This window comes from Aspergillus candidus (assembly GCF_002847045.1).
Source record: "Aspergillus candidus strain CBS 102.13 unplaced genomic scaffold BDW47scaffold_23, whole genome shotgun sequence".
Classification (NCBI taxonomy): Eukaryota; Fungi; Ascomycota; class Eurotiomycetes; order Eurotiales; family Aspergillaceae; genus Aspergillus; species Aspergillus candidus.
Window position 1 is genome coordinate 213,177 of NW_020194028.1, and position 26,566 is coordinate 239,742.

Consider the following 26,566-nt stretch of genomic DNA (forward strand, 5'->3'; position numbering starts at 1 on the left):
AAGATAAGTTGCGGAAATGTCCTTTGGCCTCTTCGAACTTCCCCGATGTCACAATCGCCGACTTTGGGCGAGGGGCTTTCCCTTGCGTTCCTGGAGATGAGGATGGGGATGAGCGACCAAACGGATTGGCACGCCTGGGGGAGCCATTCAACTGGGAAGGTAGCATCTCGTCGTCACTTCAATGGGGCATCATTCACGCAGGAATGTGAGGTTCTGGGGGGTGAGGAGTAATCAAGGTCGGTCGCAGTCAGGTGAAGCTCTATCGATGAAGCGGTGGTCAACACCCGATGTAAGCTCCGTGAGCCTGGAAAAATAAGGGAAAGCAAAGAAAAAACAATTAAGTCTGAAGCAGGCGTATAGAGAAAGGGAATTGAACAAGTCTCGGAGCAATCCTCAACCCAAGTCTTGGTGGATGGTAGCTCCAGGTGGAGAGGGACCAGAGGCTGGCCCTGCCTTGGCCCACTTGTTTGTTTACATCCGGCGTTCCTCAGGCTGCGGGCGCCGATCACGCACTAGTCCCGATCTGGCCATCCCGTCACGTGGCTCCGTCGTCAAACTCGATCGTCCTTTTTTTCCGACTCCGAAGCTGGATCGAGTTGGCTCTCCCGCTTGTCCTTTCTTTCCATCGCGATCGCTCTTGCCCGTCCAACATCCTTTGGTTCATTCCACTCTCTACTCACTGGTCTTGCCTGAGACAAGCTTCACTTCACGCAAGTGTCTATATTCCAAAGGTCTGGACCCTGCAGGCATCCTCACCTGCGTTCGATCCTGCTCCTTGCTGATCCGCATACGCAGATTTGCTCTCCAGGAGTACTGCACCAGCTGGATGATGTGCGATGCTTAAACGCGTTGTACCTTGATGGAGCTAGTCACTTACTTGCAGAGGAAGAATCAGACCTTATCATCATTGGATTTCGCCTAGTTTTCACCGCATTAACCTCGCACCGAACAATGTCTAATCAACCACCGACACCGTCGTATGGCGATGTCAGTCATTACACACACCCGTGGCCACCTCCCTCAAATCCCTTTCCATCGGCTGCATTGCCTCCTTTTTTACCGCAGAATTTCCCTTATGCTCCGAACCTATCGCTCGCGCCGCATCCGTCACGGGACAGCTCCAATCAACCTCGGGAGCATAATGAAACGCAGTTCAACGCAAACTCGCGTCTCCCAGGACTGGGAGCCCCAGGTTCTGGAGCGGCCTTACCACCACCACCATTCCCGTTTCTGAATCCCTTTACACCTCCGCAGTTTCCTTCTCCGCTTCCTTCGATGCAAATGCCACCCATGAACTACTCTCTACCTATACCGCACGCGCCGATGAATGCACCACCGAGTCGGCCTCTGACGGGAGATATCCAGTCACAGGCGAACTCAATACCTGCGAACATGGTGGATATTCCCGCCACCTTCACGTCGCCAGCTCAACATGATCCTGACCGTGAAGAGGGCGAACTGACCGATAGGGAAGGAGGCTGGCCCCAAAGTTCCCCTAGGCCTTGTGGGAAACAGCCGGGGCCGGTAAATGGTCTGGGCGCGGAAACGCGTCCTCCTCAAATGCAAACCCGACGACGACGTTCAAAGTCACGGTACTCGGACCTGGAAGAAGGCGAAGCTTCACCTGACCCTCATTCATCTAGCCGAGCCAGTGGATCCCGTATTTACACCCCCATTATTACAATGCATGTCCTCTCAACTAACACCTTACAGCATATAACCCCCCGATGTCGGTGACCGAGGCGTTCGTCCCTGGTGGGAATATAAACTCGGAAACATTGAACTCGCTCGCGCCGTCGGCTCCCAAGGAAAACGATGCCACAAGGGAACCACAACCGCTGTCTAACCACTCCAAGTCTTCAGCACAACTCCGCATCCAAGCAAAAGGTGCCCTCCTTAGTTTAGCGCCGCACAACATTCGCTATGGTGAGCTTGCTGGGGAAGGCATCAATCCCGCACTTCTGAGACAACTATACGAAGAAGTGGGCATCAAAGTACCCACGCCGCAACCCGCCACTGCTGTTCGCTCAGAATCCACCCGTTCGTCTATAAGCTCCGATAACAGCAAGTCCGTTTCTCAAAAGCCCTTGGACAACCATCGATCCAATAATGTTGAGTCCGATGCTACCACGGGAGCACCTGTTGCTTCTCAGGTCGCCCCTTCCAAGCCGATGGAAAGAAAGGAGTTGATTGCGCGCATGCTTGCCGCCAAAGCTGCTCGACCTTCCGCGGCACCACCGTCGGTGCAGGTCGAGTCTGCCAAGGATGAGCCATCAAGCGAAGGCTCTGCCACGGTGGAGGATCCCGCCAAAGCCGCCCCTTCTCTTGCGACGTCGACCCAGGAAAAGGAAGTGCGTACAAAGGAGAAGAGCAAGGCACAGACCGAGCTGGCACGGCAACGCATTGAGCTCCTCAAAAAGCAAGGCCTGATGAGGAATCAACAAAAGTCGCAACCGGAATCGGTTTCCATAGATAGATCGGGACCAGCTGCCCAGGCAAGCGATGAAGAGCCGCTACCCCCTTCGAACCCTGCGACGATACAGCATCCTCTCCCGGAACGCCCCCCTGATCCGGACTCCACCGCTGGATCTCGTATACCTGGACTTTTTATGGCAGACACAGAAGAGGCCTCACCCGAGCCTCCTCCTACATCGGTCCAGACACTGACGGTTGATCCAACGCAGCAACCCCGGGCAACCCAACGAAAGCGTCCCCGGGCGTCGGACTTTGACGAGCCTATTCCCGTCCCCAAGAAGACTTTCAGCAACGGGACCAATTATATCCCCCCGGATGAAAGACTCATCATTGACATCAGCGACGATGATGAATTCTACGATGATGACGCGGGTGCTATGAATATCGACTCTTTGATCCGAAACCACGAGAACTCCGTAAGGACGTTTCCAGCCACCGACTTGTCGTCGACCCAGGGGCTGTCTGCGTCAGCGACACCCCAATACGCGTCGAATAGCGATACGGAACAGCTCCGCAAGAAAGACCTTGAGATTCAGGCCATGCATCGGCGGATAGCCGAGCTTGAAAAACGCAACAAAGCCAAGCTCGCCGCGAGCCGTACCCAATCACCATACGCCTTAGACTCCCCCGCTTCGCGATCGCCTGAACCCATCGCCGCGGAGAACGGAGCTAAATCTATACCGACTTCGCTGGCCCTCCACCATTCATCCTCGTCACTTCCTCAGGGAGTTGCCCCCCGAAGTGTGGACGGACCAGACGATGTGCGGGCCAAACTTTTGCGGAGAAAGGAACTAGAATCGGGTATCCCGGCCTTAGATGCCGAAATACAAAGAACTGAGGCAAGATTAGCGGATTTCCGTGAGCAGGAAGCAAGTATCCTCTCCGAGATAGCGAAAGGCAGGGAGGGGCGAGAGCACCTACTCGAGGAACTGCACCAACTAGATCTGGAACTGCATGGAACATCCTTTGAAGGAGTTGAAGCCAAGCTACGTAGCCCGCCGGCCGAGAACGGCGCCCAGGAAACAGATGAAGGTATGCTCATCCTTGTTTTTTCATTTTTTTTTTTTCTTTCATCAACACTCGAAACGGTCGAGATCAATGTTGAGTTGGACGCGTGATCTGAAACTTACTTGGTATACACTCCGATTTATAGTCCCTACTTCCGAGCATGCGTTAGGCGGAGATGCAGTCACGATTCGGGACAGACTCGGGAGTCCCGGAGCAGGGTCTGCTGCCGAAATGGCTTCTTTTCAAGAACAGCTGACCTCCACTGGCCCTGAACCGATTGTGTGTGAACAAATAGAGACCGCGATAGGCCCCGCGAACTCTAATCGGGAATCTTCGCCCATTTCTTCATCCGAATCTACGGGATCCGCTATGGACGAATCCAATGGCAGTTCTGACGAGAGCTCGGGCAGCCCTGACCCCGAAGAACCTCGTCAACGGACCCCATCCCTCTCAGTTGCTCCTGGTCAAATGAGTGAGGATCAGGATAGCAATGATCCAGCCAAAACGGAAGGGCCCCATCCTCTTCCGGAACGTCCGCCGCTAGCAGTCGACCAGACTGCAGCCGACATGGCCGCCGACGCTACTGAGCAGGTCGCTAGTATCTCCCGAGACCAGTCTTCTCGCGAATCCTCGGTGTCAGAGGCCTATGAGCCTCCAGAGCCAGAGGGAAATGACAGCCCTGCTGGCTCTGTCTACACTCCTCCACTTGATCCTCCCTCTCCTGGCCCCGTCGAGCTCAATGAGGGGTCTCGGTCTCCAAACAATCAGTTGCAGAAACCTGATGATGTGCTGACTGGAAAGGACCAGGGATTGGAAGTCCAACGCCCCAGATACCATACGCAGGTTGGCCTTCTAGATGATGTACGATAGTTCTCGGTTCCCATCAGGACCATGCTAACTCGTGGTTTAGAACAAGGGGCAACCTGAACGTACGGAAAGTAAATTTACTCCGTACCAGAGTGCGCTAAAGAACTTCAAGACCTATCGGTATCATCCCAAGTACGATGATGAGGTCTCGGAGGGTTTTCGGTCCCTAACGTATAGCCACAACATTGACCCCATGAAGTGTCTTTGTCCGTTCGAGGCTGCAGGGGGCGTCTGCAACGACCACTCCTGTGAATACCAACATTTTCGGGACATGTCTCTGAGCGGTGCGTCGACAAATTCAAGATATCCCGCAGAACCACTCCCGTCATTTGATTTATCCTGTGCCTTTTTTCTTTCCTGATTACCACTATCTCCATCTGCTTGACCCTTCCCCGAGGCCTTTTCTGCTGCCATGTGCATTGTGTGGATGCTGACAGACAGGCATGTTAACTCGAGCAGAAGACAAAGTCCTTGTTCAAATGGGATCGCTCCGAGAGGGCAAGACATCCGAAGAAAAAGACAACTACATCGCTGGTTTGAAACAGATCATCAACGACATGCGACGCGACAAGGTGAAAGACTTTAACACTGTGGCCAAGGAGATTGCCGCATACCGTAGACGCTTTCTTCAAGACCCCTCTCGGATCCTGCCTTTGTAACTGTTCCCTCTTCTATCTGGGCCACAACCGACTCGGCAGCTCGATAGGGGATGCCATCTCTTATCAAGGTGAGCGGCCGAAGAGTTATCCGAAAACCGCCGATCCACAGCCGGCGAAGCACAAGAGCTATCTCGCCAATGGCTCACTCATGCATGACATTTTGGCCTTGGCCGTAGCAGCTATCCTCCAGTTTTCCTTCAGCATTTTTTGATACCCGCATATCTACTCGCATCACACGCTCTCTTCTGCATATGGATTAGCAAGTACAGTGTTTTGGTTTTTCATTTCTTATCCTTCATTTTCCTCCCAGGGAACTGCACCCATTTATTCTGCCAGAAAGAGACAAAAACAAGAAAAAAACATGCAGTTGGCAGAGAACATTGTCTATCCGCCTCTTGAGAAGTGGACGCAAGCTGATTGCGCTATAAATTCGACAGCTGGACAGGTGCCCAGCCAGTTGCCTGATGAATTGGGCATATGACGGATCGAGGGTCGATCGTCAGTAAGACACTGGGCTAGAATTCTATACATAGCATAGCGAATGATTATATTCTTTTCCACATATGACTATATGTTTTACTGGTATCAAACTGTCGGAAATGACGTTTTTAAAATAGTATCTAATCATCGGTCAGATGAACCACGATATGTCGTACCATAAGTGTCTGACAATAAACCATTTCACTGCCTTCTCAATACTAATACAAACAAGGCAAAAGTCATAACCGCAAAGGGCCAACATGTCAGTTGACTTGGTAAGACTCGAAGGTTTCCTCGACCCCCATCGTCCATCTATCTACAGGCCGGTCTTTGACGCATAAGTAGGTAGTTGACAAGTTAGTCTTCCGACAACATTGCACCCCTGAAATCTGGCTCGACTTCCCCGGAATAAGTCATCGAACAGTTTTCTACGTAGTTGACATGGAATAGAAACGGGCATGGAATGGGTTTCCGTCATCTTCGCCATTTGTTTTAAGAGATCACAGACAGGGTGTGTGGTCGAAACTTGATTTCTACCTGTCTATAACACAGACTTGGTATTTTCAATCCCTACAGTCATGATACTCATCTGTAATAATCATCGAGAATAGAATCCAGGGTGTCTGTCCTGTATATCTTGCAGTTTCAGTGCCGTGTGAGAGATGATTCTCCAAGTGGCCTACTAGGCACCATGGCTAGTGGATCGTGCGCCCAGTGCGTAGTCCAGTGAGATTCACGCTGTTACCTCTGCAAAAAGAGGTCAAAACATCTTGTTCGAGTGAAACATGTATATATCCACTGACCGCAGATCACAGATGCTGACCACCGATCAATACTCCACTTTCCTACAATCCTTCACCTGCACATTCATCCTCCATGACATGTCGTCTTATCTTGTGACATTTTGTTGATGACTCCATGAGAACTTGCCCTTGCCCTTGCCTGGTAAAGGTATCCCTTTACCACCGAAAAACAGAAGCACATCTTGAACCTGGGAGACATCCACCCCGGCATTGAATTTCCGCGGAAGGCTCAAAGTCCAAGTGCAAAATGGACTCAAGGATATCGATTTCTGGACTGACTCGTCGAAATCCACCAACATGCCGCCCGAAATGTGCTTCTCCGTTGTATTGCCATTCGCATCCGTGGCCACTTCATACTTGTATGCCCCGATGATAGGGTTGTGCGTGAATTCGAGGACAGTAGTGGGAGACCTTGGGTGTACCACCCTGCAATCTCCGTAGCATTTCAACCTCACATTAATCTCCTTGAGGTCCGAATTAAACCGCACACCAGGCAGGGAGACAGCGAATTTCGTTAGCTGGAGCTGTGCCAGCCCCTGGAAGCATTGCTCATCAAGGGGGATGTGGAAGATGAGATCTCCACCTTTCTGAAACGTGGTGAAGGAGTCATCAGTTGCATTCTTCTTGGGATGTGTCACCAATTTATCGAACGGCTGTTCAATTGAACTGGTTTTATTTTCATGATCGAGTGCTGCGTGGAGGATCTTAGTCTGCATATCGTTCAGTTCGGCCAGACTGTGTCCACTCTGGAGAATTGGGTTGTAGTCCTCCAATGTGCGGTATCGATAGGCCATAGCCTCATAAAAGAGCTTATCAATGAGGGTATCTTTGTAGTTGTGGTACAACCCCAGGAGGAAGGTTCGATAGGGTGCGCATGTTGGATCTATCTTGCCGCTCGCTGCGCTCTTGAGCTCATCGAGCTGCGCTTGCGTTTGACCGATTTTGCCGTTCAATTCCATCATATCCTCATCTATTCTAGCACACTGAAGGACTTTCATGTTCCGTGCCTTGCAGATTTCGACATAGCTTCGTATGACGGTTCTGTAAGCCTGGGCTTCGGGTATGTCCGAGTACTCATTGAGATGCTGATCGACTGCGGCCACATCGGCGGCCAGCTTCGCAGAATCCTGGCCGTCGGACTCCAGTAACTTCTCGGTTTTGGACCACTCCTCTGCCGCATTAGACAAATCGTGTGTAAGGATATTGATAGTCTTCACGAGACCCAAGGCGTCCGAAGGTAATTGGCCGGCGAACGCGATGCCCGCACCATTGAAGCCTGCTTGCTTGATATTCTGTAAGAGACCCACCATATTTGCCGGGAGTGGTGCCAGCGAAGCAACAAGGCTTATAGCCGCTTCGAACTTCATACACCGTTCCTTCCGCTCGACCGCGTTCTTGAACTTCGACTCAGCACCCAACAACTTGCCCCGAGCCGCGACGACTTGCGAATCCAGGGTGGCGCATTCGTCCCACAGTCTCTTCCGCTGCTCAATTTTGGCTGTGATAGTGTCTTTGTAGGTTTGGATGGCCTTCGATCCTGCGCTGAAGGCATTGGCGAACCCGTTATACCCTTTTTCCTGTTCCCCTAAATATTGGGTATAAGTATCGAGCACAATCTGTATCGTTGTCCCCAGCGTCAACATCTGCGTGACAGAAGAACAATACAGGGCAAAAGATGCAGTAGGGACAAAGTTGGCCGCATTGCCAAAAAAGTCGAGTCCCCGTACAATCCGTGACAGATAGGTGGCCGCTTGCTGGTGCAAACCGTCCCACTTGGCATTCTTCCGGTCCGCTGTCAAGCCGAATATCCACGCGAGGATATTCTTGGCCGGCTCAAATTCGTGGTCAAGGTAGCGTATCTTGACGGCTTGCATCATCAACTGAAGTTGAAGAATCAGCTCGGGATGAGGCGGGAATGCCGCTTGGATATCCTTGATATTAATAGGCGTAGTACCTTCGATCTTTCTCCCATTTTCGCCATAGACACGCTGGCCAGAATGGCCATTTCTTCCGTCTTTCCCGTTGCTATATGTTTTTCCCGTGTATCTCCACTGAAATACCCCCGAACCAGGGAAAAGAAGTTCCTTCCATTCGTATATCCCTCCTCCACGTCCCCCTTTCCCACCAGCAGCTCCAGCGCCAGGAGCTCCTGGCTCACCAGCGAGCCCTCCCATTTGAGTGAACTTCCAGTGCTCAGGCGCAACGACACTGCGTGTAGTCACAATGCCTGCGTTGCCTCCATTCCCCGGTCTCCCGCCATTGCCCCCATTTCCTCCTCTTGAGCCGTCCTTCCCCGGTGTCCCTCGGAAAATAAGAGTATCACGCCGGCCTGACCTACCATCACTCAGGCCATCAGCGCCAGATGCTCCCGCTGCGGCATCCCCACCCCCCTGGCCATTGCGTCCGTTTGCACCCGATGCGTCTATGAGCAATTCACCCTCAATGCTGCCAGTCACAAACGTAACATTTCCTCCGTGGCCACCAAAGTCCTCTTTGGCGATCGGGTCCCCATTTTGCCCATCCACATTCCCATGGTTCACCTGTGGATCACCGCTGATCGGGGGCTTTTTCGGCGGGGCATCCTTCTTCGAGTCTGGGGGCCGAGTACTGATCTGTATGCCATTTGTGACCAGGTGTCGGCAATAGATATCGAGACTGTGGCCGGGGAAGATCAATTTTCCTTTCCCTTCATCAAATGTAAGGGTATCGGCGAAGATGTAACAATTCTTTGTAGGATCAATCAAATCGGCAGTGAGTGTCAAGTCACTCGCTAGGATGGTATAGGAGATTGCATCCGAGTATCGCTGGTAAGTGAAGTCTCGTGTCACTGACATTCTGATTTCTGATGCTAACACTACCACTGCCACTAATACCTGGGCTTTTCAAAGCCCAGGGGTGGGGGGTCTTTTTCATCGGTCACGGAAGGAGACGGAATAGACTGGCCCAATCTTTCCCAACTGGGTAGGCCTACATTCTAGATCCAGGTTGGCAGCCCGCAGGTGATGTGTATGTTAGATCCATCGCGGACACTCCCGGGAGCTTCCGTAGTGGATACTGCACAGCACTTGGATCTCTTCACGTCAACTGTAAGGATCATTGAACCGAACAAAAACAGATTGACTCGGTAAGGACGAGACCTCGAAAAGGAGAAGAAAGATTAGTAGAATTCATTCAAGAACTAACCCTTGTCTTTCGACAAAACAGACGAAGATGAAGTACAATTACATCATGATAGCTCAGCAACCTGACGGATGCGGACAGGGACACCCCTTAGGGTTGCGTCCCGGATCGTCGGTAGCTGGAGTCGGTGGCAGGGTAGCAGTACCAGATCATTCAGAGCTGTCATGATCTATTTTATAGACTTGTGTCGTATCGCACCACGTCACGCTAGGTTGCATTTGCAAAGCGTGTCTACGGAGTAGATATCTTCCCAAGGTCCAGACTCCAATGGCTGATCTAAATTGCACCCTGCCACCTGCATAAGTGACAGGACCAATACTCCGGTCTACACCTCTCTAGGTTGATTTGTCCTTTCTGTAGCAAAATGATGCAGGTGAGCTATTTTGCTCATGATCTATATGGTCTCGTGCTCGAATACTGGCCAAGAACAGCAAGTTCTGGTGCCACGTAGTTCTTCTCACGAGGCATTCATTTCGGAGTCGCAGCATGATACATTATACATAATGTATGTGCTGTCCTGTTATCTTCAATCGGGAATGGGGAATGAGGGAGTATTCTCATGATGCGATCCATCATTCAACCTAGTAACCCTCACCAACTCTCTCCATTTCTGAACCCTTCAACCATCAAAACCAGCGCGAGAAAGGGTCTTGAAATTTAATTGAGATTAGCATAATTTCAAGCATCATTAGACAGACATTTTATATGTGTCCAACCCTGCACCTTACGTGTAGAGCACCAGGGAGATTGCGGGGGGGGGGGCTTTTCCGTGGTTGCCCCATACTTCCCTATATCCTTCGGTTCAGTTGGCCCTTGTTGAAAATGCACCCTGTCTAGGACTTTCCCATGTTCGTATAAGATGAACCCACAGAAGAAAAGCCGTACCAGCGTTCACAAAAGTTGTAGGCCGAATAAGAGTAGAAATCTGAAGAAAGTTCGCTATCGTCGATATGGTTCGCCCCGACCCGTATATAGACTTGGATCCAGTAACTATAGGCTTGTTTTAATGATCTAAAGCAGGCAATTGATGCAGACGAGACGACTGAGGAGGAATTTAAAGCAGAAACATCTCATTATTCTTGACATTTACCTTGATCTCCGCTGTTATATGACAACACGCAGTCGGTATATATCCTCATTTGGCTGTTTTATATGCTTGTCAGACTTCACCAAGCAGTTGCACCGATAACTCATTGTTGTTTTGTTTTTGTCCCACTTGTAGCAGCACTTGAGCTATTTGCATATCCTTATACTATATTTCATGATGCATTTGACCAGAAAGAATCATATATTGGAATATATGAGAAAACCCCCTTAATTTACAGGACTAAAGACATACCTACTTACCTTGCAGGTTGACATTAGTCCCACTGGAACCCAGTCCGAACAAAATTGTACATATCATCACCCTGAATTCCGTACTTTTCAATCATAAATATCTGTCCAGTTTGAAATAATTATCAATGACCACAGGATACTCAAATTGACCCCGTTGGTACCTACCTACCTCTAGGTAAACATATTGTCTTGAAAGGCTTGATTAGATAGATTCATGGTGTTCAGCAAAGGAGGACGACTGAGCACTTTGTAACCGCTTGTCAGCTAAAACACTAGCCAGTTTTCGTATGGCTTTAGTACCAGGTGCAAGACCACGTCGATCTGCATCTCAAATCTACTTTACAAGTGGCTTCTTCCTTGATGTTGGTCAAATCAACGCGTCATGGGCAGCCCTTTGAGTGGTAGGGACGCGTACTTGGAGAGTCGCTAAACTTGCCGGCGTAGTAGTATGAGTAGTAGGCTATAAACTGTATCGCTAGATACTCAAACAGTACAGTACTCTGTGCAACGCAAGACAGAAGTAGGTAGTAGACTCTGACACCGGAAGAAAGCAATTAGATTCCCGGCCTGCGATACTTCGAACTTTATATTTGTCATGTATATGTATGTGATCGAGCGACACCACATCAACACTCATCGAGTGGTAGATAGTAGATAGATAATTACCGTAACGCCAATAAAGAACAGTCCCACTTGTCAGGCTGACAGTCAGTGATAAAGTGTTAAAAAGGAAAGACAATACTATATGGGTATGATATGATATGACAGGTTATGCATGCTTTAGGGCGAAAGAGAAAAAAACAAAAAAACAAACTACAACGTCATCCAAGCCGCAACGCCCACCACGAACGGAATCACGTATGCCATAGGCGTTGTTATCGCGCTGCGCGGCTGCGCGGCTGATTTCAGCGAGGTGGATGTGAAGACACTTTCGAAGGAGATGGCGCTGGAGTTGAAGCAGTTGTCGCGGGTGACTTCTGCGACGTCCTCTGGTTCGGCGAATTCGATATCGGCGCACTATTCGCATTTCGGATTAGCTGTCTTGGATTGAAGTAGCGATAAGAAGAGAAAGGGGGAAATACATTATATAGGGCAGCGCCGTGTTTGGCAGTCTCGATCACCTGGATCGTGGCAAGGTCGCCCACTTTGGGAGATACTCCCTCAGGGAGCAGAACCTGCGGCAGACAGATGGTGCCTGGGTAGGGGTCGTTGGTGGGCCCCACGATCTGGAACGGCGGGACCATCGGGTGGCTCATGTTCGGGGGAGTCCCGCCCATGCCGAGGTTGATGTAGATAAAGGCTGTGGCGTGGCCCTGGAACCAGCCGGGCTGGAGGGAGATGGCACCGCCGCCGACGGGCCATTTGGTGCGGTTTTGCGAGGTGGGCATGCCGCCGCCTGGAGGAGTTAGTATGGAGTCGGGTTAAAGTGTTCTGGAGGTAATGTCTCGTACATGGATAGATCCACTGCATCCCGTAGGGATACATGTAGGTGTCATTCTTGGTGTTGTAGGCGACACCCAAACCGTCAGCGGCCTCGATGGTGCCGTTGGTGTGCAGGTTATTCCCTCGATAACCCGGGTAGACGATGACACTGTGGGCGTTTGTCCATCCCAAACACAACAAGAGGACAGCCACCCAGTGCGAGACGGAAAAGGAACTCATGGTGGAAGGAAGGAAGAGAAGGATGGAACAGCGAACCGAGCAAAGTCGAGCAATCGCACCAGTCAAGTCTCTGCGGTCAACCAGACACAGCACGGATTGATCATCGCGAAACAAGCTTCAGCAGCGACGAGGACAGACGGGAAGGACAAGACTTTTTGAGGGAAGGCGGCTGGTAGGGGAGCCGTTCATGCAGCAGGCGCTCACATCAGGACTAGCCGGGGTGGAGTGGCGGGCGAGTGAAGATGTACGAGAGGGGATGTGACCACACCCGCAGGTTGGTCGACGGGTATGGACGTGCTGAGGGTGTTGACATGGGGATGGGCCAGTTAGGAACGGGGATGGGGTTGACAAGGGGAGAGAGGGGAATGGACATGGGGTGAGGATTGGCCGGTTGCACATCAGCCATGCAGGTATCATCACCTCGACGGGCGAGTGAGGGCTGTGATTCGTGGATGGAAGCGCCCGATCGAACTAGTTATCACACCTTGGAGACCTCAGTAGTCGATTCTGGGCGCGTAAGTGACGAGCGTGGTGATTGGCCTGCAGTAGTTGGAAGAAGCCTCCAGATGTATATTAGGTACTAAGGTAGGAGTAGTACCTAGTAGCTAGGATCCTTGACGTCTTGATTTGTGTACTCGAATACATCCTGTTCATACTTATGAGCAGAGATCAACCTCATAGACATGGTTCTAGGGATACAAACTGCATTGTGACTTAAAAGCAATCATTGGTTGATTTTATCCCACTACAGAAGCAAGACGAGAATAGAATAGAGGAAGAATGGATGACAAGGCAAGAGAAGAGAGAAAAGTAGATGAAGCCAAAGAAGAGAGAGGGAGATAAGATACCACTATCACCACCTGACCCGACCCTATCTTATCGCCCATCCAATCTAATCGCGATTTTCTTCATTTCTCTCCACACATCACCATCACCATCACCACTCTATCCAACAAGACCCCAATTGCCAACAATATATACACATACATCAAGAAACAAAAGAACAGCCAAGAAAAAAAAAAAAAGAAATGCCACACACATCCCGCAAAAAACGCCCCACCAACACCAAACGTCTCCAAATTTCCGACCCCTCCTCCGGCTGGACGCACATCACCACCACCGCCCACTCCTCCTCCACCTCTAATAAGAACAACACGATAGACGAACTTCTCCCCGCCGAAAGCCCCCCGAAACTCACCCTCCCAATTCTTCAATCCCAATTCGCGACCCACAAGCAGAAATATGACCTCTCCGCGACGGCGCAAACGCTCCGATCTACAATCCGCAATATCTTTTCCCATCATAACCACCCCGACGACGACGACGGCAATGACAACCTCAATAAGCAGCTCCCCACAGAAATAATCTGCATAGGTCTAGGTAGCCTAAGCGGCCTCCTCCGCGGCGGATGGGTCGATCGTCGTCGGGTATCGATGTATCAGCTTGCTGCGCTGGTGGGGATCATTGAGTGTTTTGGTACTCTTACCTTCTCTTCCTCTTCTCTGTCCTTCCTCCAATCCAACCAAACCATACAGACTACCAGTAAGCTAACAAATGTAAGAAACCCAAGAAGACACAAAAAGAATACCAATCTACGCCCAAGACCCTGTCTTCAACACCCTCGACAAAGCCCTGTTCTCCTCGCTCAACATAACAGTGGTGGAATCCCCCCGCGCATTCGAGTCAGTCGGTCCTCGCACATTACTGTTTTGTCCTGGGGCGGAGAGGGCGCATCTGAAAGATATGATGTTGCGCGGGCCGGGGGTCGTTGTTTCTTCTTGCGATGATGATGAGATTCTTTCGAACTTGAATATTGGTCATGATGGTAATGGTCATGATGATAATGGTGGCGATGATAATGAAAAAAAAGAGGCGAAGACCAGACAAGGAGTCAAGCTACCTCTGTTTGAAGAGCAGGAGAGTGCGTTTTGGGGGGTGGGGGTTTATTATTACTGAGTTTACCTTTCTTCCCCGTTTTCCATCTGTATACTATAATATAGCATCATGTAATAGAGAATATTCCATAATAGTTACGCTAGATGCATGTGAATCCTAGGTAGTCACGCCAGCCAAATATATACAACCCATAAACAAACAATATCAAACACAAAACACCAGGGAGAAACAGCGTCATAGAATACACACCGTAACATAACAATCCCAACCCAACTCCGGAAACAGGACGACCAAGCATACATGAAGGAAGGTAGAAGTTAACATGATATTATGCATCGAATGGAGCCCATAGCATCTCGCTGTGCTCTTCGTAAAAAGGAGCGTAAAAGGAAACGGAAAAGAAAAAAAGAGAAAAAAAAAGGATCAATCGACGGTCTTGCCGCCGCAGGTTGGGATCTTGATGCCTGGCTTGAGTTTGCGGCCCGGGTCCATCAGACCCCATTTGTCTTCCCATTGTTCCTTTCCTTTGTTGAACCGGACTTTCCAGGGCTCGTCGAAGGCTTCGAACCTGTGTGCTGTTAGTCTTTCTTTCTTCATGGGGTTGATGTGATGCTAGAGAGGGAGAGAGGGGAACGTACCAAAAATAATCAGTCCCATTATCCATCGCCTGACACACCCAATCCGACATGAACTGGTTCAGCTGGTCAATACCAGCCACCGAGCCCGACGTATCATCCGGGCAGTTGGCCCCCTTTCCGCAGTCGTTGCCGCCGCCGCTGGGCCAACCCACTTCCGAGATCACCTGCTTCTTCTTGGTGCCCTTGGTCAGGACCACGTCGTGGCTCTGCCAGAAATCCCAGGTCCAGCTGGCGGCGAGGTCGACCTTGACGCCCGCGAAGAAGGGGTGGACGTTGGACATGACCATGTCCGACACCTCGACGAGGTCCTTCTCCCAGTTGTCGCCCAGGTCGGACGTGGCCACGGGTAGGTCGAACCCGTCCTCCTTGAGGCGCTTCCGAACGTCGTTCATGTAACCGATGAGCTTCCTGCGCGCGCTGTTGATGTCGTGGCCCGCGCGGAACAGCGCCTCGTTGCCGACGATGACGCCCTTGAAGATGGTCTTGTCGTCGGTGTTGTCGAGGATTTTGTACAGCGACGAGATCTGCCGGTCGTTGGTCTTGTTGTTGTCGTCGATCCACACCCCCAGCCAGAGCTTCATGTCCTTGAGTTCCAGCCGCTCCATCGCGTGCAGGACCATCTCCGTCTGGTTGCAGTCGGTGCCGTAGAGACGGACGGTGTTGGTCAGCTGCGAGAGCACGGCGATGTCGCGCGTGACGTTGTTCTGCGACGGCGGGTACTTCTCGCACAGCGGGTACTGCACCCCCCACGGCGTATAGTCCATACCCGGGAACACCTTGGCGAGGCCCGGCATGTCCATCAGCTCGCGGATCTCGTCCGAGTCCTTGCCCAGATCGCCGTTCGTCTCGTTGTCATCCGACGCGGACATGCCGGAGGGTTCCTCCTTCTGCCCCTTGCCCAGCGTCCCGCCGACCGCGCCGCCGACGATGGCCCCGACAATGACGAAGGCCAGGATGATGCCCACGATCCAGCCCCGCTTGCGACTGCCCCCGTTGGGCTTCGGCTTGATCCACTGGCTCTTTTCGTTGCCGGCCTCCAGGCCTGAGCCCGGAACTGCATTGTACGCCGCCGCGCCGCCGGCCGCGGCCCCCACCGCCGCCGCCTTGGAACCGGCAGACTTGGAATTCGGAGGGATGAAGCCGTCATCGCCGTCGTCGACGATCTCGTCCGGGTTGATGACGAGGGGGTACTCGTTGGAGTTATACGCAGACTGTCGCTGATACGGACCGCCGTTGAAAGCGCCGACGTTTTGATAGGGGCTGTCGGTCAGGCTGGGTTGCGACGGATTGGACGCAGGGATTGAATGGGCAGCCGTAGCGCCCGCCACGGCACCCAGCGCCGCGGACGGTCCGTACGTCTCCCGCGGTGGGCGCAAGGCGTTCGAGTGTGCGTAGGGACCATCCGGCGGCATGGGAATGTAGGGGTTGTCGGCGCCGGTGGCGTGGTACTCCCGTTCGGCGGGCATGTGGTGCATCGGGCCATCCGTTTCTCTCATCGCATCGATGCCACTCTGCCGGTCATGGGTGTTAGCGACGCCCAGAGCGACTCCCCCAATGCCGCCACCTACCGCGGCGGGGCCCAGGTTATCCATGCCCGGAGTCGCGGTCGAATTCGTGCGCATCGACTGCGAGGGCCCGAGATTCCGCTGTCCTTGTTCCGACACCGACGACAAGCCTTGACCGCCCATCAGGTGTCGGGTTTCCGGCGATGCATATTGTCCCCGATCGGCTCCTCCCAGACCGTCATCGCCTTGTTCGTAGCTGAAAGCCCGGTAACCACCGGACATGCTGGTGCGTGAGTTCGGCTGCCTCTGTTGGTCTCGAGTGCCCCTCGCGAAGGGGGGAAAGTCGGGCGGTTCGGTGGTAGCAGGCTGAACGGTGGAGAAGAAAAAAAAGGAACGAAAAAAATAAATCGGCTCAACGAGATGGGGGTAAAAAAGAATATGTATAAAAAAACAGAAAGAAAGAAAGAAAAGCGGGAAGGTGATTAATCAATCAATCTGAAGCGACGGAACCCAGACCCTGGATCATCTGAAACAGCAGGGGAAGTGCACTTTTCGAGTTTGAATCCGAGGGTATCGAACCGCGGTTCCACAGAGGGCGACCCAGACTTTGGGGCGATGGGGACTCGGGTCACTGCTGGATCGGGAGAGTCAGTTTTGAACCGTTCTGGATTTGATCTGAGGATGTACCCGATCGGCGATGGAGGGACGGGGAGAGTGGGCAGTGGAACTGACAGTATGCGACGACGTACAGAGTAAGTGAGAGGTCAATCGGGGGTCTGAATTAGGTGGATGGATGTCGATCGGTCGACGATCTTAGATTCTTTGCGATGGCGAGAATCGAGGAATGATGTCGGGGAGGAAGAGAGGGTATCGAGGAGATAGAAGAGCCAGTCGAGGAGAAAGAGGAAAGAGTAAGAGGGAGAGAGAGAAAGAGAAGGAAGAGAAAGAAAGCGACGAGAGAATGGCTGGACGAAAGACGGACTAGGATTAAAGTAGGCTTGACTGCAAGCGGTGATGTTTAGTTTCGTGGTGGTTGGGTTTCCCGAGGTCCCGTGCCCGGGCAACGTTCTCAGAGTACTCAGTACGGACAGAGTACTGACAGCTGAATCGGATTGTGTCAATCTATAAATATATTAAATTCATCCTACATTCCTGACACCCGTCTATTTCATCCGCTTCCGTCTGGTTCCATCCCGTCCTGGGAACCGCACGCGGTGGCACTAGACTCCATTCCACTCATTCTTGCCATGTCTCAGTTGAAATCGCGTGAATGGAGGGGAAAGAGATGACTCCGTCATGTCAGCAGAATTAATTAATACGGATGTCTCAAAACAACACTGAAAAAAAAGGGTCCGGGGTTAATCAAAATCAAGCCACAGTCAAATGAAACAATCAAAATCAATTCATATACGGATAGTAGGTAATACTAAACGACGAGGTAGTAGGAGCACAACGCAAGTGGACTCCAATCCGGTCATTCCATTCCAGAACCCAACAATCCTGTCCTGTCCCCCGAATCCAAAGTCCAAGTCCCATCATGATTCATGCCTCGTTCCCTTGAATCCCAGCGTAATCATCACAATCATAAAACTTCACAAATCAATCAAGAAAACCAGAAGCAGCAGGAAACAAACGGAAAAACAACAGACAATCATCAAACAAAAGGGAAATAGAAGATCAACCAGAGAAAAAGAAAGAAAGAAGAAGAATAAACCCAAGTATACCTCGATACCCATCCAACTCCAATCCCGAAGCCCTAGCGACCCTGTCCTGCCGTGCGGTATAGCTCATTATCGTATTTTACATAGCGGACTCGTTCGCAATCATCGTCTTCGGATCAGAGTCCAATAGTTAACCCCGGGGAACCGAGGGCCAAGACTAGAAAGAAAAATGTCAAAAAGTCGAAAAAGTCGGAAAAGAAGAAAAGGAAAAGAAAGAAAAGAAAAGGTGGGGTGGGATGACGACGTAGGGCTAGCCAACGATGCATCATCCCCAAAGTGATATGATAGATCAACTCCCCCCACCTCAAGCTTCCACTTCCTCGGCGCTGCGCTGCGCAGCAGACAGCGACTGCATGCCGCCGCGGCCCGAGGGCGCCATTGGTCGTCTCCTGTGCTCCAGGAATCGGCGCTTCCCCGCCCGAGTCTCAAAGTGGCGCGGGATGGAGGTCGGCTCCTGGCCGGCTCCTAGCATCGTGCTGCGCATCTTGTTCCGGTATGCATCAACTGCGAGAATTGGTTAGTAATGGCATTCAAGGGGCTCCGGGCCGCGTGTCCGGGAGCGATGGCCGATTGCGTGGGTGAAGTCTCCGACCCGCATGCATGCAAGGGGGCCAGGCAGACACATAGTTCGAAAATGAAATAGGAACAAATGGAAGGAAAGGACAAGAGACAGAAAATATGATATCAAAACAGGAATGAATATATAGAAACGGATATGCAAGCCAGACGATCAAATATAAAAAATAAAAGGGATAGGGAAAGCACTTACGAGATCGCTGCAGAAACAACGGTCGGCCAGCAAACACCCGGCTCTGGCTCCAACTCATTCGGTAACCCAAGTCGTTAAGCATTACATCCTGACGGTGTCGCCTACGAGTCAATCGAGGCACCGCGATCTCGCCCTCGCCGTCAAGCTGCGGGGCAGGTGCCATGATGCGCCCCACCGTCGCGGTCTCATCATCGTCAGTCATGGTGTCGTCCTTAAGATACCGTTTTCCCGGAACAACGCGGCCACGCGGGTTCTTCATCTGCACGGGGAAGTATGACCGGGGGTAGACCGAATTGGACATGCGGTACGAGTCGGGGATCTCATTCATGTCGACCTGGTCCAGCATAACCTTGACGCGGACACGGCCGCCGCGCTGGGGGTCTTCGACCAGGATGAATTTCCGCCGCTTGCCGTCCGGAAGGGTGCCGAATAGAGCGTCCTCGGTGGGATTGCGTTCGTCGTCGTCCCCCTCCTCGTCGATGTTCATCATCTCGCCGGCTTTGCTCGAGGTCGCCACGGCTGGATGCCGGCCTAGGCTGCCGATTCCAGAATCGCGCATGAGAGGTGGAATAGATGGGCCGCGTGCCTCTCCGGCCATTGCTGACGAGGGCGGGAATCCGGGGTAGCCGTGGAACACCTGCGCGGTGCGGATGTCGGTGGGCGAGGGTCCCGGCCCGTGGTTGTCCATTGTTGCGGGGCGATTGGCACCATTCGTCAAGTCGGCACCTAAAATATAGACAAGAAATTAAGAATTAGCCTACATGGGCTGCAAGGGGTACGTGATGAAATGAAGGCGTAAGGGGGTACAAGCATGGACAGTCGCATCTGAGGCATCTGAGGCCAAAAGAAGAAAAAGGACAGGAAGAAGGGAAAAGGAAAGAAAGGAAAATGAATGAAAGTGAAGGAATGTGAAGGGAAAAAGGTAAATAGTCAAAGATAGAAAATTGGGTATGGGTTAAGAAACAAAGACAGAAGACAGGAATCGCATCGGGTCACATAAAAATACACCTGTACGATATCCACCATGCCACAATCCCCAGAGAAGCAGAGAAAACACCCTCAAACACTCCATGTGTCCTTCCCACCGGTCATGTGGCACAACAAATGAGACAATCGTATATATAGGAACAAAACAAAGCCACTTGGAAAACAGCAGAACAGGATATATCAGATATGGTGGAACATACCGCTTACTTCCTCATTCGGATGTCCTTCGGGTTGGGCGTGGTGATGATGCAGTTGCGGAGGTCCCATGGTCAGAGGACCAAGGCTCGGGCGAGAACCAGGGGCAGCCGTCAGATTGACGCCCGGTACACTCGGGGTGACGGGTGATGCGCTGGCCATGTGGGACGAGCTTTGTGGCATTCCCTGTCGTCGGGTCATTTTCGCCATCCGTCTCACACGCCTGCTGCGGAGGCGGGGGTCTTGGTTGCTGTTCCTCCAGCTATCGACTGCTCGTTGGATCAGGCCACGCTTTCCCCTCAGTGCCGGGTTGAGATCCGCAAGAGCCCAGCCCACCGCGTTACACTCGGTCTCGTAGACCAACCGGTTTCCCCGGTATTGGTCCTTGCTGCAACAGGCGCGAGGATAGACACAGTTTTCCGTCTTGAATTCTTGGTTGAGGTTATCCACATTGACGGACTCAACGTCGCACCGGATAGTGTATTCCATCTTGACCCGATCGCGGGAGTATTCAAAGGCAATCCACTGGACGCCGTTGTTATCCTGCCGGACGACAAGGGGTGTCGTGGCCGGGATGGGACCGGGTGCGGCGCTTGAACTGGCGCCGACATTCGAGCTGGGATGGTGCGCGCTCCCCGCAGACAGGGGTCCGCCCGTCGCCGCGGGCAACGGAGGATGCAGGATAGCCCTTTGGGGCGGAGTCGGCTGCTGAGCTGTGGCCGTATTCGGGCTGCTCATCGAGCCTGGCGGGGCCTGAGAAGACTGATGCTGCAACTGCGACCCGGTCGAGTGGGCTATCATCAATGGCTGCGAGGTCAGGGAATGCTGAGGGGAAGGGTGCGTCGGATACGGCGAGGGCTGTACAGGGTTCACGGTTGAATAATGCTGATATCCATACATGCCGGATGGCATCTGAGGGGATTGCGTGTAGATATTGCGATTATGTTGTTCATGCGTCTGGGAGGCCACCGACGCAGGGGAGCTGGACTGGGGGGTATGGTAAATGGGCGGATATGGCCTCGGCATTTGGGTGGTGGTCGCCATGATTTCCGGAGGGCCTGGTTCTTCAATCAGCTACCGCATCTCGGAAAATCGCGCGGGAACGAGACCCAACAGTCCACACTATGAGAGGGGAGACAATTAGAGCGCTACTTACCGCTTGAAGGGTATTGCGATGGCGTACTGGCCGTCGTGTACGGCTGGTGAGAAGTATAGTAAGGGTCCTGGGGTGCCTGTCCGTAGGAAGACTGGCTGTGCAAGACGCCGTTGCCTACTGTGTGTGACGGTCCGTACGGATTAGGGGGGATTGTCGTAGTCGACTGATGTGGAGAACTAGGCTTCTGGTGTGGAAGTAAGGTTGCTGATCGAGGATGCTGCAATTGAAGATGGTGTGGGCCAGGGTGCCCAGAGTGTCGGATCTAAAAAGGACGAGTCAGCGCAGTTGATTTGAGAGGATCATGCAACACCATTTAGCAGGAGAAGAATCCACAGGTGAGGTCTTCTAGGCTCGCAAGCATTGATCTGTGCACCCAGCAGGATGCGCGCAAGTAATATCAAATGCAAATTCTCAAGGTAGACTTCGTCTGAGGGGTTGTCGCCATGTAATGATGCCAAAACAAAGGGGGTACTGTGCCTCAAGTATCAAACGATCCCAACGTCGAGCTGACAGTCAGGTACTCGTAGGTTTTAGACTTGATTCTGGGTAGTTTGGATCCCAAGGACTTTCCAAAGGCGCTGGTCACCAGAGACTACCCAACGGCGGTGCCAAGGGCCCGGCTGCAATGATTGACACGGGTAGAGACAGGTGCAGCTGGGACCATTCCAGAAGTCAAGGCTGACGCCACGACATCATACCACTTTTGATTGAAGCACGGTTGAGTCTCAAGCCGCGCAATCAATCTTGGAGGCTATGGCGACAACTGTTGCGAGGACAAACAGACGCGATTGATGCCATGGAGACAAGGAGGAGGAGAAGGTGAAAAGACGCGTCGGGAATAACGATGGACTCATTGACGAAACGATGTCCAAGTTATATCCCATAGGGAGAGTCCACAGTACCATCGCAGACATGACTGGGTAGACCACGCAGAAAACAAAGCTATACACAAGATTGCAACAGAGGGAATATAGCATAAACAGGGAGAAAACCACAGCCATAAATGTCAAAGGAACACAACCAGGAAAAAGGATAGAAGAGAAAGCAACAATCATCACCTACCGTGTCGTCAACTGGCTCGTCCTTGTACTTGGGCGCCGTGGGATGAGCTAGGTCAGTCTGAACCATGCCGGTCATGACTGACCTCGAGTACAACGAGATCGAGTAACCTTCTTTTTACTACTTCTGATTTGTGGTTCAATCCCCGGAAACTGCAATCTGAGGGCAAGGTAATTAGACCCAAGTCCCACGCGAATCGAATGGTAGGAGAGAAAAACGGCGGGGGTAGTTTGGCTGGGGGGGAGGGATATGGCATGTAAACAAAGGGCAGTACGGACTGAATTTCAAGGCTCGTTGGCTCTGCGGGGATCGATGGAAGGGAAGGGATGGGGATCTTTGGACCATGGGGCCTTGTAAGTAGGTAAAATCGGTGATGCCAGAACCAGTGTAATGTGGAGGGGTCCAGGGTCGTTATTTAGCTGCAACAGAAACCCATCATTCAGGCCGTCCAGACGAGCCAAGGCACCGAACGGACTATGCCGGATGGGGGATGGAGGGGGGAAGCATTGAATGGAAACAGCAGATAACAATCGAATCAATTAATCCGTCGAGTCAGATTAAAGAAATGAATCAAAGGATGATCCCAAGAAAGGGAAGATCATAGAGGGAGAAAGGGAAAAATAGATAAAACACAAAACAAGCAGTGATAATGACGATTATGACGAAGATAATGACAATAATAATCAACAAGGGCCGCACTAAGAGGTCAGGGATCGAATGGGGCAGGGGAATTTAATCCTGGAGGTGGGTGGGGATATCAAAAAATGGGCTTGTAACTTTGCGGGAACGTGGTGTAATATTGGCCAGGATGTATGCAGAACGCAGGTGAAAAGGATGTGACGGCGGAGTCAGATAGGTAGAGAAGTAGAGAAGCAAAGCAGAGAATTCAAGTAGAAGGTCGATGTCTGGGAGGGATTCTTTGCAGGCTGCAGGTGCGTGAACAGGAAAGACGAGGGGGGGGGGATATAGATCAAAGAGAAATTCAAAAGATTCGGAGCCACCATACCTGGCTTTTCTGTATCACCGAGTCCAGCAATGAGATCCTCGATGCGGTGGATGACAATCAAGTCAAAAGAGGAGGGGGGGGGTTAAGAAGACAGTGGTTCAAGATTGGTTGATGCTACTCAGACGAAACGCGAAGGGTTCACAGAGTGTTGCAATTGGGAGGCAAAATCAAGAACAGACAATGAATCAACCCAAACGAGAGAAATCGAAGAGGGTTAAATTTGGTAGTGCTAATGATGAAAGATGGCCGGGGTGACCCTCAAGCAATAAAGGATTTGGTAAAAATAAAAGAAAGACGAAGAGATAATAAAGAAAAAGAAAAGGAAAGCGAAGAAAAGAAAAAGAGAGAAAAGAAGAAAATGAAATAAGAAAGAAAGGAATAATAAAAGGGAATATTAATGGGTAGAAAATAAATAAAATAATGAAATAAATAAATATAATAAAATAAATATAATACAGTAATAAAAGCAAGAATGGAGGATGAAATAAAGGTGTGAGGGACTTGGGACAAAGGATTCGGAGAGAACCGCCCGTGATGGACGGAGTCGTTGGCTTCGTGGAGAACGGCGTCTTCCTCCGAAGTAGAGGGTCGGGTAAGAGTATTTGATGGCACAGGATGTACTGAATCAACAAGAAGAGAAGAGAGAAATGTGAAGAAAGAATGAATTGGAGAATACTGGACAGGAAGATATACACGGGACCTGCTATAGGTATCTACTCTATGCCTAGGTAGATATCTACTGAGTAGACCACCAACATCTGATGAGCGTTAATTGGGATGGTTCGTATAATGCATCTAGATGAAGCGGTCGCTTCGGACAATCTCAACATCCTGCTTCTAATTACCCAGACTTGATGAGGGTGAGGTATTGAACAGCCAATCAATCCATCTGCTCTGTACTTACCGGGGCATGAACTTGCTAAAGAAGATGCAGCTAAGCAAGCTAACGCTGTGTGTATGATTGTGTGTGTATGTGTGTGTGTGGGAGTAGGTAGGTGTGGGTGTGAATGGGATATGGGTGGGTGGGAGAGTGGGTGACCAGACAGACAATGACTGGCATATAATTTTAGATTTGTCGATAACTAGTCTAAATGAGAATCAGAATGGTACTAGTGATCTTAACGATCAGGATCAAAATCATTCCAAGGAGAATCTATCCCCGTCTCGACAGTCCAGACCGATTGGCTGAATCTCCATATTATTCCTCATTATTATTATTATTATTCGGATTAGTATTCTAACAGCTGAGGAGAGTGGAATGAAGATTGGCGCCGGGAGGGAAAAGGCACCGTACAGTAGTCGTCGTTAGCCTGATGGCTAGCCTGGTTTTGGTGAGACTGTCTTCATGCCCGCCATTCTTAGTCGAAGTTTACTCGGTCCAGACAGTTAACGTCGACTTGGATCTCGCAGCGACCAGACCAAAATTCAGGTACCACGCCTTTCCCCCTGTTCCACACGACACGAGTCTATCCCCGGTCTATCTGTGGATGCTGGGTGTTGACCCTGGTCAAATGCAGGATGATGTACGGAGGACGGCGCGAAGTAGGGTTCTTCTATCTCCTGTGAAGAACATGGACCATATCAAAAGATTATTCTACATATCCAGAAAGGACAGTGCACTCGTTTCACCTCCGGGGGAGTTATCTGGCTGGTGCCCACTTGAGGCGCACCTCAAGTGGTGCATGGGCCGTTCGTTGCTACATCGAAGGGATCGTCAGCACTCCTCCCACAATGGTTGATATGGCAAAACATTCAATGGGCTTTTTGTCTGTGCCAGCCCGCCAGCCACTGTCAATCTCCAAACGTTTCTAGAATTGATTTGGCTGATTGATGACACAATGATGTTGCTTTGGTTTGATTCCTTCCCCTTTGGTCTTCCCCTCTTTTGATGTCATGGTAATGACATAATATATAGTAGTACATAGTATACTATACTATATAATATATAATATCGATCTGGACACTTCTCAGTTTGAGGTTGGGAGTACGGAAAACAATCGATCTGACTTGTTGTCCCGTCAGCCTTGTTCCCACATCCACAAGCGCCACACGCCAAACCCACCCCCCTCCCTGAGCCCTCCATCAAATGACAGGCGTCGATTCCAGGCCTCGTCACCTCTCCCGCATGCTAAAGGAGGGAGCTTTTGCTTACCATCCTCCGTGATGATGCAACCTGCCTGTTCTTGACTCTACCGAGCTCTTAGTTGATTAAGTTATAGGGTCTAGCGCTCTCCTTCCTTGGCCGATTGATCCTGTCCAAATAAACTCGAAACAGCGCTAATAGAGTCCGCTCGGGTGATTCACTTGAATAATACTGATCATACATAAATCACAATACAAGAGTAAATCATAAGATAGAGAATGTGAATTATTTAGATGAAGAAAAGATAAACCAGAGACAAAAGGAGGAAAGAAAAGAAAGGCCGTGTAACCCCAGAGGGAAAATGTGCGAGGCAACTGATCGATTAGTGGCTCTAATTACTGCTGCTTCCCGTGGACTGCGAGTAGTACCTAGTAACACTGCTAGCCTCCTGCGCCGCATCACCGTCATCATCTCCTTCACCATCACCATCTATCTATCTTTACAAATACTTCGGGTGAAGCAGGTCTGCCTGCCTCACAGCATGCCACTCAACCACGTGAATTAAGGGCAAATGTCTCACAATGATGCTGGAAGTTAAATCTTTCCTACTTCCCAAACCAGTCAAACCAAAGTGTATTTAGGACGGGTTGCATGTCGGGGTCGGGAAGCTAATCACCGACCTAATACATAATACTCCGTACATATCACAGACCCTGCGCTCTTGACCTTGCACCTTGTTCTGGACATTGACTATCTAGACACCACCAACTTGATGATCGCGAACTCTGACCGAGAATACTTTCCTACCACGGAGCCCTCCTCCTGCGACTAAGTATCAGAGTGGACACAATACTTCCATCAATCGACCAGGAGGCGAGTTAGGCTTTTCCCCACCGGGCTAGCGCATGGTAAACTCGGTCCAAAGTGGATGCTTGTGCGTTCCGGCTCTTCGAGGCTTTCCATGGTATAAGGTCTGCCAGCCACACTGTAACCGTCATTTCCTTTATTATTGTTGTTGTTGTTGTTCTACGGAGCAGACGACGGAGTATGTTTGCTGGCTTTGTCTGGAGGGTTTTTCC

General features: G+C 51.1%; 5 protein-coding genes across 5 annotated transcripts; 2 read left to right on the plus strand and 3 right to left on the minus strand.

The window, feature by feature from the left end:
- Window positions 1-619: 619 nt before the first annotated feature.
- Window positions 620-5,552, plus strand: BDW47DRAFT_106059 (uncharacterized protein). Its single transcript, XM_024812699.1, has 6 exons — window positions 620-731; window positions 796-1,660; window positions 1,714-3,507; window positions 3,629-4,344; window positions 4,394-4,634; window positions 4,810-5,552. The coding sequence occupies exons 2-6, from the start codon at window positions 952-954 to the stop codon at window positions 5,007-5,009; spliced, it is 3,660 nt and encodes a 1,219-aa protein (XP_024671937.1). The 5' UTR covers window positions 620-731; window positions 796-951; the 3' UTR covers window positions 5,010-5,552.
- Window positions 5,553-11,545: 5,993 nt separating this feature from the next.
- Window positions 11,546-12,577, minus strand: BDW47DRAFT_32793 (copper acquisition factor BIM1-like domain-containing protein). Its single transcript, XM_024818762.1, has 3 exons — window positions 12,262-12,577; window positions 11,893-12,206; window positions 11,546-11,827 (listed from the first exon to the last, which is right to left on the minus strand). The coding sequence occupies exons 1-3, from the start codon at window positions 12,470-12,472 to the stop codon at window positions 11,624-11,626; spliced, it is 729 nt and encodes a 242-aa protein (XP_024671938.1). The 5' UTR covers window positions 12,473-12,577; the 3' UTR covers window positions 11,546-11,623.
- Window positions 12,578-13,500: 923 nt separating this feature from the next.
- BDW47DRAFT_117689 (SRR1 family protein) lies at window positions 13,501-14,428 on the plus strand (the record flags this gene model as incomplete). Its single annotated transcript, XM_024815110.1, has 2 exons — window positions 13,501-13,948; window positions 14,046-14,428. The coding sequence occupies 2 exons, from the start codon at window positions 13,501-13,503 to the stop codon at window positions 14,426-14,428; spliced, it is 831 nt and encodes a 276-aa protein (XP_024671939.1).
- Window positions 14,429-14,487: 59 nt separating this feature from the next.
- Window positions 14,488-16,983, minus strand: bgt3 (putative cell wall glucanase). Its single transcript, XM_024818763.1, has 2 exons — window positions 15,007-16,983; window positions 14,488-14,936 (listed from the first exon to the last, which is right to left on the minus strand). Exons 1-2 carry the CDS (start codon window positions 16,791-16,793, stop codon window positions 14,792-14,794), a joined length of 1,932 nt encoding a protein of 643 aa, XP_024671940.1. The 5' UTR covers window positions 16,794-16,983; the 3' UTR covers window positions 14,488-14,791.
- Window positions 16,984-18,449: 1,466 nt separating this feature from the next.
- BDW47DRAFT_32849 (uncharacterized protein) lies at window positions 18,450-22,861 on the minus strand. Its single transcript, XM_024818764.1, has 5 exons — window positions 22,402-22,861; window positions 21,340-21,601; window positions 20,189-21,241; window positions 19,002-19,727; window positions 18,450-18,736 (listed from the first exon to the last, which is right to left on the minus strand). Exons 1-5 carry the CDS (start codon window positions 22,474-22,476, stop codon window positions 18,537-18,539), a joined length of 2,316 nt encoding a protein of 771 aa, XP_024671941.1. The 5' UTR covers window positions 22,477-22,861; the 3' UTR covers window positions 18,450-18,536.
- Window positions 22,862-26,566: the final 3,705 nt, after the last annotated feature.